The sequence below is a fragment of the Scylla paramamosain genome, chromosome 1 (genome assembly GCF_035594125.1).
Source record: "Scylla paramamosain isolate STU-SP2022 chromosome 1, ASM3559412v1, whole genome shotgun sequence".
Classification (NCBI taxonomy): Eukaryota; Metazoa; Arthropoda; class Malacostraca; order Decapoda; family Portunidae; genus Scylla; species Scylla paramamosain.
In genome coordinates, this window is record NC_087151.1 from 3507015 (window position 1) to 3522500 (window position 15486).

Below are 15486 nucleotides of genomic sequence, written 5' to 3' on the forward strand. Positions count from 1 at the left end.
GTTCACACCAAGGATGAGAGACAGTGTATATAGCCTCTCATCCTTGATTTAGACTACATCGAATCGCGCCGTGTTTAAGGGGCAAGTAGATTCAAACCCACTTTTCTTATGGCTAACATTGGTGACAACAGAGGAATATTAACATGAAATCAAGTATACTTTCTAAATTACTGTAAATACTTCTTGCTATAGTAAATCTTAGCATCCTATGAAATGATCCTATTAGAATCAATCACTGTTTTTAAAGTAGGTACGTTTCCCTTCTTATGCATATAAGACAATCTCATTTTTCTTATCGTGTTAGTTATGTTGACGATAACTTTGAATGAATAAGCAAGTATATTTTCTTTCTTTTTGGAACATATTTTTGACAACTATGGCATAAACCTACATGAAATACGAATGCGAAAAAAAAATAAATAAATATGCAGAATCATATTGTACAAATAAAGCTGGAAGAAAATACAGATTCCCAATGTAAAACATTTTTTTTTTTGTTTCTTTATATATTGACAAATATTGATTATTTATAAGCGTTATTGTTTAGGCTGGTGGTCGCGGGAAGATTCGCGCTGCGTGCTGCCCAAGGTGGGTAGAGAAGCTGTTGCCCGCTTAGTTGTTCCTCTCATTTCTGACTTTCGTGGGTGGATGTGATTTTGTGGCGCCCAGACTGTTGTGTAAATAGATCCACCTCTCTCCACGCTGTATGATATGCCAAACTCGTAGGACCGCAGCAGGCATTCGCCATTCTGTATTAATTTATTAAAGTAAGTTGTGGATGTGTTTGAAGTTGAATTTCAGTGGTGCAGTGCTAGTGGGTGTTGAACTGATCTCATGGGCGCCCTGAGCCTCTTAGGTATTATTTTACTTTTTTTTATCAGTCTCAACATGGCTTTTCTTACTCTTCTCATTAGATAGAGTTTCACATTCTGAGTAATCTGAACCCCATATATACCCACCACAAATTATCTATAATGCTGACAGCAATTTTCAAAGTTAGGTTAGGTTAGTTAAATTAGATTGGTTAGGCAAGGTTAGTTTGGTTACTTAATCACTTGATGATGTTGAGAGCTCCATGCCTCACAGCCGTAGTGGTCCACTACTGCTTACTGTTCCATTGTTGCCGATCCAAAGGCCTGGCTCAGGAGTGATCCTGTGCCACCTGTACCATCAAGATCATTGCCCCACTACATTAGGTTCAGCGGGTCAAATATGGAATTTGAGCCTGCCCTGTTGAGGTGAGTATAGCCTCCATATCAATGGGTCATCTGGCAGGCTACTGAAGGACATGTCCGGTCTCTTAGATTGGTATTTATTATGTGAATGCACCGGTCTCATACTTTCGAAAATCATGGCAAAAAAAAAAAATCATTGAAGTATTTGGGTCACATATAACACAGCAGTGTATAGCTTTAGTGCTGCAAATTGTTTGTTCCTGAGATGTTAATTTTAATTAGATTTAACGTATCCTCTGCGTATTCACGTTACCTTGCACCATGATGGTCTGCAGGCAGTGTCGGGAGGAAGGGGAGTGAAGAGGGGTAAAGGAGGGGACGCATGTGTAGGGGAAGAAGTACCAGAGCACCAATAAGGTAGGTTAGGTTTAGTTAGGTTAGCTTAGTTTAGTCAGGCTCCGTTTTTTTTCAGTGTCACGTGTGAGGATGAAACTACATTTTACTGGTAGGTTTTTAGATGAATCTCTGCTTGTTTTTGTCGCATATCATTAGTTTATATGAGTAGGGAGGTATAAAAAACGTTGATTTGTTGCGGAAACAGTTACTAGATTCATTCAAAGCACATCAAAATCTGCCAGAAAAATTTAGCTTTATTCAGAAATGTAGATATAAATTTACCTTTGAATTTTGCAACAGAATAGTTTGTTAGATTACTAAAAATTTTTTGTAAGACAGTCAAAGATTTTGGGACCTTTGATGGTGAAGCTAGTGGCAAGTTGTGTTTTGCCAGTGTGGAATGCCTGGCTGGGAAGTGACATCCTCTTGCATTGTGTTCCTGTCCTGTCATTAGGTTAGGTTAGTTTCATTAGGTTAAGTTAGTTTGGTTAGGTTGAGCTAAGTGGTGGTACATGACAGCTTGTGGCCACAGGCAAGTGGCATCCAGTCCTCTTGGGGGAACATTGTGAGTGAGTCTTACTGCTGTGTTACTTATTTGTGAAGACAAAACTTTTTTTTTTTTTTTTTGGTATATTTCAGTCTTTTGTATTAACTGCTTTACAATTTTATCACAAATCATTAATTTCTGAGGGGATGGGGAGGTCAAGGGTAGAAAAGAGTAAAATTTTACCCACCCTTGCTCCTATTGTTCCTTGAAACTGATTTCCAGTGCTGCATTCCTATGGTTTCTCTGTACTGGATGTGTGTGGTTCCTGAATACGTGTGAGTAGAGTATGCTGTGTGTGACCCTCATCTCGGTGTTTGTGGTATGTGTTTTTGTGTAACCCTCATCTCGGTGTTTGTGGTGTGTGTTTTTGTGTAACCCTCATCTCGGTGTTAGTGGAGAATTCCATGTCTGACCTTCATCTCAGTGTTATTGGAGTATTCTCTGTGTCTGACCCTCACCTTGGTGTTAGTGGTGTATGTATTCTGTGTGTGACCCTCATCTGATCTTTAAAAAATTAATCCCATCAATAATCATTTGCAAGCCCTTAATTACTGCACGTAGTTCCATCATATTACCATTATTGAGAGTGTTTCTTGCTTTCCTCCTTTGACTATTTTATACTGCTTTATAGCCAGTCTGCCCCTGTGCCAATGTGTCCCAAGTCACTTCGCTCCAACTTTTGGGGTGGAGTTGATGCGCCCCAATGCTCCCTATACTGAGTTATTGCATCCTAGCTTTCTCTCTCTCTCTCTCTCTCTCTCTCTCTCTCTCTCTCTCTCTCTCTCTCTCTCTCTCTCTCTCTCTCTCTCTCTCTCTCTCTCTCTCTCTCTCTCTCTCTCTCTCTCTCTCTCTCTCTCTCTCTCTCTCTCTCTCTCTCTCTCTCTCTCTCTCTCTCTCTCTCTCTCTATCTAAAGGTTGTAATGTAATAGTTATGATATACCAACTAAAATATTGAGTGGTGTAGGAAATGGGCCATGTCAAACAAGACACAAGTGTAGTGCTATCCTGAAAGACAATGGGCAGCATGAAGGTGGTAAATATGCTAGTTGGTGCTCATTTATGTCTTCCATACCAGCAAGGAGAATTAGGAGGAGGCAGTAGACACCTGCCGAAATGATAATTACTCCCAGTGGGGTCTAAAGCACTGTTCAGGGGGTGCTGTGAACTTATCATTAAACCCAGCTGTGACCTCACTGAACGTTTCCCTTTGTGTCTCACAACACAAGGGGGCAGTCACAGCCTGCCCTCTAAAGACAACTCTCTTCCTCCACACAAAACTACAAGCACCTAATAACACACACCCTTCACTCAAAAATTTTAAAATCATCATGGCGACTCCTACACCAGCCTCAGAGTCCCCATCTGGGGAGGGGACCATAAATGTCCCCAGGTCGGACTGCCTTTCTGTCGACGACCCTAAGTGTCTTGACACCCCTCTCAACTTTTTCTTCATTAACTTCTGCAACATTCGCGGTCTAAGATCTAATTTTCAATCTGTAGAACACCATCTCTCCTCTTCTAAACCTCATCTTCTTTTCCTCACTGAAACTCAGGTGTCTGAGGCAACTGACAGTAGGCCCTTTTCTGTTCCCTCCTACTTTCTCTATCCTCATTTTCGATCCAAAGCTGGATGCTGCGTTTATGTGCGCAATGACTTAACCTACTCTCGTGCCCATGCTCTTGAATCTTCTGAGTTTTCCACCATCTGGCTACGACTACAGAGTCACTCTCATACTAAATTTATCTGTGCTGTATACCTCTCACCTAACTCTTCTGATTATAAGAAATTCTTTGACTACTTAACTTCCAAAGTGGAGCACATTCTGACCCTCTTCCCTTTTGCAGAGATCTCCATTCTTGGAGACTTCAATGTTCACCACCAGCTTTGGCTTTCCTCTCCCTTCACTGACCATCCTGGTGAACTAGCCTACAACTTTGCTATCCTCCATGACCTAGAGCAATTGGTGCAACACCCTACTCATATTCCTGACCGTCTTGGAGATACGCCCAACATTCTTGACCTTTTCCTGACCTCTAATCCTTCTGCTTATGCTGTCACCCTTTCTTCTCCGTTGGGCTCCTCCGATCACAATCTCATATCTTTATCTTGTCCTATCGCTCCAGTCCCTCCTCAGGATCCCCCTAAGCGAAGGTGCCTCTGGCGTTTTGCCTCTGCTAGTTGGGGGAACCTGAGGAGGTATTTTGTTGATTTTCCTTGGAATGACTACTGCTTCCGTGTCAGAGACCTGTCTTTGTGTGCTGAGCGCATAACAGAGGTGATAGTGTCTGGCATGGAGGCATACATTCCTCACTCTTTTTCTCGTCCTAAACCTTGGTTTAACACAGCTTGTTTTCGTGCTATACATGATAGAGAGGTGGCCCACAAAAGGTACTTAAGCCTTCCATCACCAGAATCTCATGAACTTTATATTTCTGCCCGGAACCATGCCAAGTCTGTTCTCCAACTAGCCAAAAACTCCTTCATTAACAGAAAATGTCAAAACCTTTCAAGATATAACTCCCCTTGTTATTTCTGGCATCTAGCCAAAAATATCTCCCAATAACTTTGCTTCTTCTTCTTTCCCTCCTCTATTTCAACCAGATGGCACCACTGCTATCACATCTATTTCTAAAGCTGAACTCTTCACTCAAACCTTTGCTAAAAACTCTACCTTGGACAATTCTGGGCTTGTTCCTCCCTCTCCTCCACCCTCTGACTACTTCATGCCACGTATTAAAATTCTTTGCAATGATGTTTTCCATGCCCTCACTGGCCTAAACCCTCCGAAGGCTTATGGTCCTGGTGGGGTCCCTCCTATTGTTCTCCGAAACTGTGCCTCCGTGCTTGCACCTTGCCTAGTCAAACTCTTTCAGCTCTGTCTGTCAACATCTACCTTTCCTTCTTGCTGGAAGTTTGCCTACATTCAACCTCTTCCTAAAAAGGATGACCATTCTTATCCCTCAAACTACCATCCTATTGTTTTAATTTCCTGCCTATCTAAAGTTTTTTAATCTATCCTCGACAGGAAGATTCTTAAACATCTATCACTTCACAACCTTCTATCTGATCGCCAGTATGGGTTCCGTCAAGGCTGCTCTACTGGTGATCTTCTGGCTTTCCTTACTGAGTCTTGGTCATCCTCTTTTAGAGATTTTGGTGAAACTTTTGCTGTTGCCTTGGACATATCAAAAGCTTTTGATAGAGTCTGGCACAAAGCTTTGATTTCCAAACTACCCTCCTACAGCTTCTGTCCCCTCTGTAACTTCATCTCAAGTTTCCTTTCTGACCGTTCTATTGCTGCTGTGGTAGATGGTCACTGTTCTTCTCCTAAATCTATTAACAGTGGTGTTCCTCAGGGTTCTGTCCTGTCACCCACACTCTTCTTATTATTCATTAATGATCTAAACAAAACTTCTTGTCCTATCCACTCCTACGCTGATGATAACACCCTGCACTTTTCCACATCTTTTCATAGACGTCCAACCCTTCAGGAGATAAACATATCACGCACGGAAGCCACAGAACGCTTGACTTTTGATCTTTCTAAAATTTCTGATTGGGGCAGAGCAAACTTGGTATTGTTCAATGCCTCAAAAACTCAATTCCTCCATCTATCAACTCAACACAACTTTCCAGACAACTATCCCCTCTTCTTCAGTGACACTCAACTGTCCCCCTCTTCTACACTGAACATCCTCGGTCTGTCCTTTACTTATAATCTGAACTGGAAACTTCACATCTCATCTCTAGCTAAAACAGCTTCTATGAAGTTAGGTGTTCTGAGATGTCTCCGCCAGTTTTTCTCACCCCCCAGCTGCTAACTCTGTACAAGGGCCTTATCCGTCCATGTATGGAGTATGCTTCACATGTCTGGGGAGGTTCCACTCATACTGCTCTTCTAGACAGGGTGGAATCAAAAGCTTTTCGTCTCATCAACTCCTCTCCTCTAACTGACTGTCTTCAGCCTCTCTCTCACCGCCGCAATGTTGCATATCTAGCTGTCTTCTACCGCTATTTTCATGCTAACTGCTCTGATCTTGCTAACTGCATGCCTCCCCTCTTTCCGCGGCCTCGCTGCACAAGACTTTCTTCTTTCTCTCACCCCTATTCTGTCCACCTCTCTAACGCAAGAGTTAACCAGTATTCTCAATCATTCATCCCTTTCTCTGGTAAACTCTGGAACTCTCTGCCTGCTTCTGTATTTCCACCTTCCTATGACTTGAATTCTTTCAAGAGGGAGGTTTCAAGACACTTATTCATCAATTTTTGACCACTGCTTTGACCCTTTTATGGGACTGGCATTTCAGTGGGCATTTTTTTTTATTAGATTTTTGTTGCCCTTGGCCAATGTCCTTCCTACATAAAAAAAAAAAAAAAAGAATATCCATCCACTGCTAATGTAAGAACTAATAATGGCATAGAATACTAGGCTGACACAACTGCCTCAATAGAACTACTGGAAATAGTCAGCCCTCTGACTGACGGTGAAGTAATTTCCTAACTCACAAGTATCAATCTCCTTGCTGCCAACATAATGATTTAACTGCTGATGTAACAATCTCCTAACTGCTGATATTACAATCTCTTAACTGCCACTGTAATAATCTTTTAATTGTTGATATAATATTCACCTAACTTGAGTTAGTCTGTTTTTCTTGGTTTGGGGAGTTGTGATCAGGAGACCTGATCCATGTAAGCTTGATATAGAAACAGTATTATTTTTATTCTTGCTACAATTTGATAATAATGCATCCACTAATCTATCATTGATTATATGTTCATTTACCAGGAAAGTCTTGATTAATGGGGAATCAGATCTGATTTGCAATGAATATGCATCAAGAAGAGTTTGTGCAGCTCAAATGGAATACTCACCAGCTGGCATTCATCGAGACTCTGAGCAGTTTACGAGACAAGGTGAGGCATACTTGGATGTTTGCTGCTATGGTGCTTGTGATATTCTCTCTCTCTCTCTCTCTCTCTCTCTCTCTCTCTCTCTCTCTCTCTCTCTCTCTCTCTCTCTCTCTCTCTCTCTCTCTCTCTCTCTCTCTCTCTCTCTCTCTCTCTCTCTCTCTCTCTCTCTCTCTCTCTCTCTCTCTCTCTCTCTCTCTCTCTCTCTCTCTCTCTCTCTCTCTCTCTCTCTCTCTCTCTCTCTCTCTCTCTCTCTCTCTCTCTCTCTCTCTCTCTCTCTCTCTCTCTCTCTCTCTCTCTCTCTCTCTCTCTCTCTCTCTCTCTCTCTCTCTCTCTCTCTCTCTCTCTCTCTCTCTCTCTCTCTCTCTCTCTCTCTCTCTCTCTCTCTCTCTCTCTCTCTCTCTCTCTCTCTCTCTCTCTCTCTCTCTCTCTCTCTCTCTCTCTCTCTCTCTCTCTCTCTCTCTCTCTCTCTCTCTCTCTCTCTCTCTCTCTCTCTCTCTCTCTCTCTCTCTCTCTCTCTCTCTCTCTCTCTCTCTCTCTCTCTCTCTCTCTCTCTCTCTCTCTCTCTGCATATAAGGCAAAACAGATTCCAGGGACTGAGTCACTCACACTGGTGGTCATTTATTGGTCCTGTATTTGTGTTCTCTTCTAAGAAATACTTGTTTGTGCAGTAAAGAAGTTACTTTTTTTAATTGTAGACCAGAGGAGAGAAAGTAGTAGGAGTAGGTAGTTCCATCTTGGGTGGCAGTCTTATGGGGGGAAGGTTGACATGGTCTGTGGCTATGTCACCTGACCTACCCTTGCTGAATCACCCGTAGAAGCCTGACAGCATCATATTTATAAAAAAGATGCATCACTAAAAAAAATAGACATTTATGATACTATGTACCTTATTAAAGAATTCATTGTTCTGTAAATAAATTGAATATAGAAGTTGTAAATAGCTGACATGAGCTGACAGAGTTATATTGGTACAAGCTTGGTCCTCTTTTTTTTATGTTGTCTTGTATCCCTTTTGTTCCATATGTTTGTGTATGGGTGTATTCTATCTTACATTCTTGTTGCAGCAAGTGTACACAGATGTAACACTGTCCTGTGGCGATCAGTTTTACCCAGCCCATCGCCTGGTGCTCTCTGCCTGCAGCACTTTCTTTGCAAAGGCACTTGAAGTTTCAAGCTGCAAGGCTCCTTCAATCCTTCTACATGGAATAGATCAATCAACCCTGGAGCAACTGCTGATCTTTATGTATGATGGACAGGTAAGTATTATGCTTTCATGAAGATATTGTTATATTAGAGAACCTCTACATTTGTATATGATAGGATTAAAATTAAGGCAGTACTTCATGTACTGCCGAAACGATAATTACTCCCAGTGAGGTCTAAAGCACTGTTCAGGGGGTGCTGTGAACTTATCATTAAACCCAGCTGTGACCTCACTGAACGTTTCCCTTTGTGTCTCACAACACAAGGGGGTAGTCACAGCCTGCCCTCTTAAAGACAACTCTCTTCCTCCACACAAAAACTACAAGCACCTAATAACACACACACCCTTCACTCCAAAAATTTTAAAATCATGGCGACTCCTACACCAGCCTCGGAGTCCCCATCTGGGGAGGGGACCATAAATGTCCCCAGGTCGGACTGCCTTTCCGTCGACGACCCTAAGTGTCTTGACACCCCCCTCAAACTTTTTCTTCATTAACTTCTGCAACATTCGCGGTCTAAGATCTAATTTTCAATCTGTAGAACACCACCTCTCCTCTTCTAAACCTAATCTTCTTTTCCTCACTGAAACTCAGGTGTCTGAGGCAACTGACAGTAGCCCCTTTTCTGTTCCCTCCTACTTTCTCTATCCTCATTTTCGATCCAAAGCTGGATGCTGCGTTTATGTGCGCAATGACTTAACCTGCTCTCGTGCCCACGCTCTTGAATCTTCCGAGTTTTCCACCATCTGGCTACGACTACAGAGTCATTCTCATACTAAATTTATCTGTGCTGTATACCTCTCTCCTAACTCCTCTGACTATAAGAAATTCTTTGACTACTTAACTTCCAAAGTGGAGCACATTCTGACCCTCTTCCCTTTTGCAGAGATCTCCATTCTTGGAGACCTCAATGTTCACCACCAGCTTTGGCTTTCCTCTCCCTTCACTGACCATCCTGGTGAACTAGCCTACAACTTTGCTATCCTCCATGACCTAGAGCAATTGGTGCAACACCCTACTCGTATTCCTGACCGTCTTGGAGATACGCCCAACATTCTTGACCTTTTCCTGACCTCTAATCCTTCTGCTTATGCTGTCACCCTTTCTTCTCCGTTGGGCTCCTCCGATCACAATCTCATATCTTTATCTTGTCCTATCACTCCAATCCCTCCTCAGGATCCCCCTAAGCGAAGGTGCCTCTGGCGTTTTGCCTCTGCTAGTTGGGGGGACCTGAGGCGGTATTTTGCTGATTTTCCTTGGAATGACTACTGGTTTCCGTGTCAGAGACCCGTCTTTGTGTGCTGAGCGCATAACAGAGGTGATAGTGTCTGGCATGGAGGCGTACATTCCTCACTCTTTTTCTCGTCCTAAACCTTCTAAACCTTGGTTTAACACAGCTTGTTCTCGTGCTATACATGATAGAGAGGTGGCCCACAAAGGGTACTTAAGCCTTCCTTCACCAGAATCTCATGCACTTTATATTTCTGCCCGGAACCATGCCAAGTCTGTTCTCCAACTAGCCAAAAACTCCTTCATTAACAGAAAATGTCAAAACCTTTCAAGATCTAACTCCCCTCGTGATTTCTGGCATCTAGCCAAAAATATCTCCAATAACTTTGCTTCTTCTTCTTTCCCTCCTCTACTTCAACCAGATGGCACCACTGCTATCACATCTATTTCTAAAGCTGAACTCTTTGCTCAAACGTTTGCTAAAAACACTACCTTGGACGATTCTGGGCTTGTTCCTCCCTCTCCTCCACCCTCTGACTACTTCATGCCTCGTATTAAAATTCTTCGTAATGATGTTTTCCATGCCCTCGCTGGCCTAAACCATCAGAAGGCTTATGGACCTGATGGGGTCCCTCCTATTGTTCTCCGAAACTGTGCCTCCGTGCTTGCACCTTGCCTAGTCAAACTCTTTCAGCTCTGTCTGTCAACATCTACCTTTCCTTCTTGCTGGAAGTTTGCCTACATTCAACCTATTCCTAAAAAGGGTGACCGCTCTAATCCCTCAAACTACTCGTCCTATTGCTTTAATTTCCTGCTTATCTAAAGTTTTTGAATCTATCCTCAACAGGAAGATTCTTAAACATCTATCACTTCACAACCTTCTATCTGATCGCCAGTATGGGGTTCCGTCAAGGCCGCTCTACTGGTGATCTTCTGGCTTTCCTTACTGAGTCTTGGTCATCCTCTTTTAGAGACTTTGGTGAAACTTTTGCTGTTGCCTTGGACATATCAAAAGCTTTTGATAGAGTCTGGCACAAAGCTTTGATTTCCAAACTACCCTCCTACGGTTTCTATCCTTCTCTCTGTAACTTCATCTCAAGTTTCCTTTCTGACCGTTTCTATTGCTGCTGTGGTAGACGGTCACTGTTCTTCTCCTAAATCTATTAACAGTGGTGTTCCTCAGGGTTCTGTCCTGTCACCCACTCTCTTCTTATTATTCATTAATGATCTTCTAAACCAAACTTCTTGTCCTATCCACTCCTATGCTGATGATACCACCCTGCACTTTTCCACGTCTTTTCATAGACGTCCAACCCTTCAGGAGGTAAACATATCACGCAGGGAAGCCACAGAACGCCTGACTTCTGATCTTTCTAAAATTTCTGATTGGGGCAGAGCAAAACTTGGTATTGTTCAATGCCTCAAAAACTCAATTCCTCCATCTATCAACTCGACACAATCTTCCAGACAACTATCCCCTCTTCTTCAATGACACTCAACTATCCCCCTCTTCTACACTGAACATCCTTGGTCTGTCCTTTACTTATAATCTGAACTGGAAACTTCACATCTCATCTCTAGCTAAAACAGCTTCTATGAAGTTAGGTGTTCTGAGACGTCTCCGCCAGTTTTTTCTCACCCCCCCAGCTGCTAACTCTGTACAAGGGCCTTATCCGTCCATGTATGGAGTATGCTTCACATGTCTGGGGGGGTTCCACTCATACTACTGTATTCTAGACAGGGTGGAATCAAAAGCTTTTCGTCTCATCAACTCCTCTCCTCTAACTGACTGTCTTCAGCCTCTCTCTCACCGCCGCAATGTTGCATCTCTAGCTGTCTTCTACCGCTATTTTCATGCTAACTGCTCTTCTGATCTTGCTAACTGCATGCCTCCCCTCCTTTCCGCGGCCTCGCTGCACAAGACTTTCATCTTTCTCTCACTCCTATTCTGTCCACCTCTCTAACGCAAGAGTTAACCAGTATTCTCAATCATTCATCCCTTTCTCTGGTAAACTCTGGAATTCCTTGCCTGCTTCTGTATTTCCACCTTCCTATGACTTGAATTCCTTCAAGAGGGAGGTTTCAAGACACTTATCCACCAATTTTTGACCACTGCTTTGACCCTTTTAGGGACTGGCATTTCAGTGGGCATTTTTTTTTATTAGATTTTTGTTGCCCTTGGCCAGTATCCTTCCTACATAACAAAAAAAAAAAAAAAAAAATGTATACAGTATCAAAGGCCTTTGCTTTAGGAGATCAAGGGATTTTTTTTTTTGAGGGTATATAGGTAAGATATCACCATGATTGCTTGATATATATATTCATAGATGGATGTATAAAAGTAAGAGAAAGGGCTACAAAGTTGAGATTAAATGATGTGCAACATTTCATGAAGACAGACCTATTTGTGAATAATACATTATTGTTAGCACAGAATAAAGAATTATTATACAAGGTGATTGATATCAAAACACAGAAGACATTGAACTTGTCTGTATGATGTAATGCCTGTCATTTGAATAAAAGCATATTAGGTTCACTGCACAAAATTTTCCTTGAAAACCAAATTGTTCCTGAATCAGTTTATCATTCACTTCTAGATTTGCTCTGTCACTAAACTGGTCAAGGATACTAGCCTGTAGTGGGATAGGTCCTTTTTACTTCCTCCCTTGTGGGTAGATACCACATGAGGTGTTTCCCAATCATTTAGAATCTTCCCTTCTATAAGAGAACACTGTTGATTCATGAATCTTACAGGGGCTGAAAAAAAATCAATGAACTGTAAACATCAGTGCGCCCATACAGCAAGGTTCTGATGTTTGATCTACAGCCATGGGAAGTACTGAAAGTAGTGAATTGTCACGTGTGGCAACTTTTTCCCCCTGAAGATGCTATGCTCAGTTTCTCTCTCTCTCTCTCTCTCTCTCTCTCTCTCTCTCTCTCTCTCTCTCTCTCTCTCTCTCTCTCTCTCTCTCTCTCTCTCTCTCTCTCTCTCTCTCTCTCTCTCTCTCTCTCTCTCTCTCTCTCTCTCTCTCTCTCTCTCTCTCTCTCTCTCTCTCTCTCTCTCTCTCTCTCTCTCTCTCTCTCTCTCTCTCTCTCTCTCTCTCTCTCTCTCTCTCTTTTATGATGGTGTTTGTTTGAGAGGGGCTCAGTAATTGACTGTTGCCAGCCTTCCTTTTCCTTTCTCTCACATGCAAGTCAGCATGATTAGTGTTGTGGCTAATAAGTAGTTTATCTGTATGAAGACTTTGTATGTTCAGGTATGTGAACTGTACATGGAAATGCATATACAATACAGAGCGTGTATGTATTTAGTTTTACTCTCTGACACCAATGGTAGGAATATGTGACTCGTAAGTGACAAAAGTGCAAAACTCAGGAAGATATGTGAAAGTTGGAATGGTAAGAATTTAGGACTCACTGCGAAACTCAAGGATCTTGCAACTCTGATGCCATGAAACTTGAGGGCGTACTGTAGATGCTTTTGTATAAACAGCCTTATATGTATTTATGTATTTGTATGTATGAGTAGATAAGAAATAGCTCATGTCCATAGCAAAAGCTGTGTCAAGGACTTTTGACCTTTCTGTAGTTTCCCTCCCACTCTTCATCTTCCTGCAGTTTCTTTTACTACTTTATTTTGTAATAGATGACATATTTGTTTTATTATCATGATAGACAGGGATCTTTAGGAGCTCCAATTAATGTCATCCATTTGCTAGGGAGAAAAGGATGAAAAGGATGACAGACAGGAAACTTAAGATTGTTATTAGAGAAAATGTAAGTTGCTACTAGCTATTGATTTGTATTAACATATTAAATAATATGCAAAAAGAATATATATATATATATATATATATATATATATATATATATATATATATATATATATATATATATATATATATATATATATATATATATATTATATTATATATATATAATATATATTATTATATATTATATTATATATATATTATATTATATATATATTATATTTATTATATATATATATATATATATATATATATATATATATATATATATATATATATATATATATATATATATATATATATATATATATATATACACCATTTATACCTTTATATGGATCCTCCACTGAAAAAGGATCAAGTGCAGTCATGAGGTCAGCCATATTGTTTTGGTTTGACAGTTTGGAGAGAAAGAATGAGATCATTTGAAATTTATGTATTATTTTGAAATGGTAGATAGTGTACCAGTTGTGTGCCTGAAGTGGAACTTAAAAAGTGGAGGATGTTACAGACATTATTGTGAAATTTTGTGAGGTGCTGCAGATTATGAAGAATGATCCAGCCTATTTCATAATTTCAAAATGTTAATGACATGAATAATTATAGGTTACAGCAAAGCTTAATACATTTTTCATTATTTACAGGTCACAATTTCAAAAGAGGAATTACCCAAACTGCTGAAAGCTGCCAAGTGGCTGGGAGTAAAAGGTTTGGAATCAGCTCATGATAAGCACAAGGTTAATGAAGCTTCAAGTTCAGGGGAAGCATTTGATTCCACTCTTTTCCCGGAAACTTGGAGACAGTTATTTTCTTCATTTACTGGTACCAGCATACCACAAGAGAACATAGAAGAGGCAGTCAAGTTTTACAAACAATTAACCAACAAGATACAACAAATTGAAGATGCTAATAAGCAAAGCTCAAAATCAATGGTGGATTTATCAGAACCAGAAACAAGCCAAGAAGATGAATCCCAAGACAATATTTCTGGTGAGAATTTTCATGTCGATTCTCTAACAGATCCTAATTCTGAGGAGGTTAAGGATAACTCCTCTTCCATCCAGTTGGAAGATAACATTAACGGTACTTCCTTCCATGGATGGATGGAAGGTGAAACGGACTCTAAATTAAATTTAAAAGGAATGTTTGAAAAGTCAAGTGAAACAGCTGAAGCAGACAGTATAAATTCCTCCTCAAGTGCCCCTGAGAAATCCACAGAAACTAGCAAGGTAAGTATTGTAAATTATCATAAAGTAAAAAAAAATTTTCTACTTTCTTTTAATTTAGCAGGTCCCAAATTGTTTATGCCCTCATCATTATCACCAGTAGTCTTTTGTCCTTCATTTTCATCCACATTTGCCTTAACTTCCCAAAGTTCATAGCATTTGTTTAAATATGGGTGGTAACTGTTTGTCTTCTTTCATTAAGTTTCTTCCTTTGATTTCACTTAGCTCCAGTGGGAGAGGTGGTGTGCATGGAGGAAGGATAAACTCTTACGCTTGGCTAAGTGGCATGTGATGTGGACTGCCTACCCAGAATGAATTTGTTAGATTTGAAACTCCTGCATTTGATATGAATATGAGCAGAAGTGGTTTCAACATCCATGCATGTGATCATTTGCCAATAGGCACCAGAAGGGAACTCTGTTGTTATTATTATTATTATTATTATTATTATTATTATTATTATTATTATTATTATTATTATTATTATTATTATTATTATTATTATAATAATAATAACAGTTCCCTTTTTCTTCTTCTTCTTCTTCTTCTTCTTCTTCTTCTTCTTCTTCTTCTTCTTCTTCTTCTTCTTCTTCTTCTTCTTCTTCTTCTTCTTCTTCTTCTTCTTCTTCTTCTTCTTCTTCTTATTATTATTATTATTATTATTATTATTATTATTATTATTATCATCATTATTATTATTATGAAAAACAGACAGAAGGTTCACTCTGGAAGAGTCAAAGACTATGCACCCAGTATGGGCTCAAAGAAAAACAAAAGGCACTAAGAAATGACTAAAATTAAACTGAACTCTCCATGTAACTGCATGGCACTGGGGCCACGTGCTATCAGGTAAAGACTGAGGGTATCCTTGGAGGAGAGAGAATGGAAGTAATATGTATGACTGGACACCCAGCTTAGACAATCATTACCTGTGACCCATCCTCTATGATAGAAAGAAGAAAAATCCAAAAGTGACATGAATGAGCTACAGGAGGTAGAGGATGCTCAGTTCCTCT

General features: G+C 40.5%; 1 protein-coding gene across 4 annotated transcripts in view; it reads left to right on the plus strand.

Annotated features, from left to right (window-relative positions):
• Positions 1-530: 530 nt before the first annotated feature.
• Positions 531-15486, plus strand: part of LOC135115358 (protein abrupt-like) — a 20197-nt gene continuing 5241 nt past the window's right edge. The window contains exons 1-5 of one of the 4 annotated variants that reach the window (XM_064032164.1): positions 595-767; positions 1135-1238; positions 6909-7036; positions 8098-8289; positions 13889-14473. In XM_064032164.1, the coding sequence (XP_063888234.1) occupies positions 6947-7036; positions 8098-8289; positions 13889-14473 (867 nt within the window). In that variant the 5' untranslated portion in view covers positions 595-767; positions 1135-1238; positions 6909-6946. Of the gene's footprint in view, positions 768-1134; positions 1239-6908; positions 7037-8097; positions 8290-13888; positions 14474-15486 lie in introns of all 4 variants that reach the window. The other 3 variants (XM_064032250.1, XM_064032081.1, XM_064032328.1) reach the window with 3 other exon arrangements.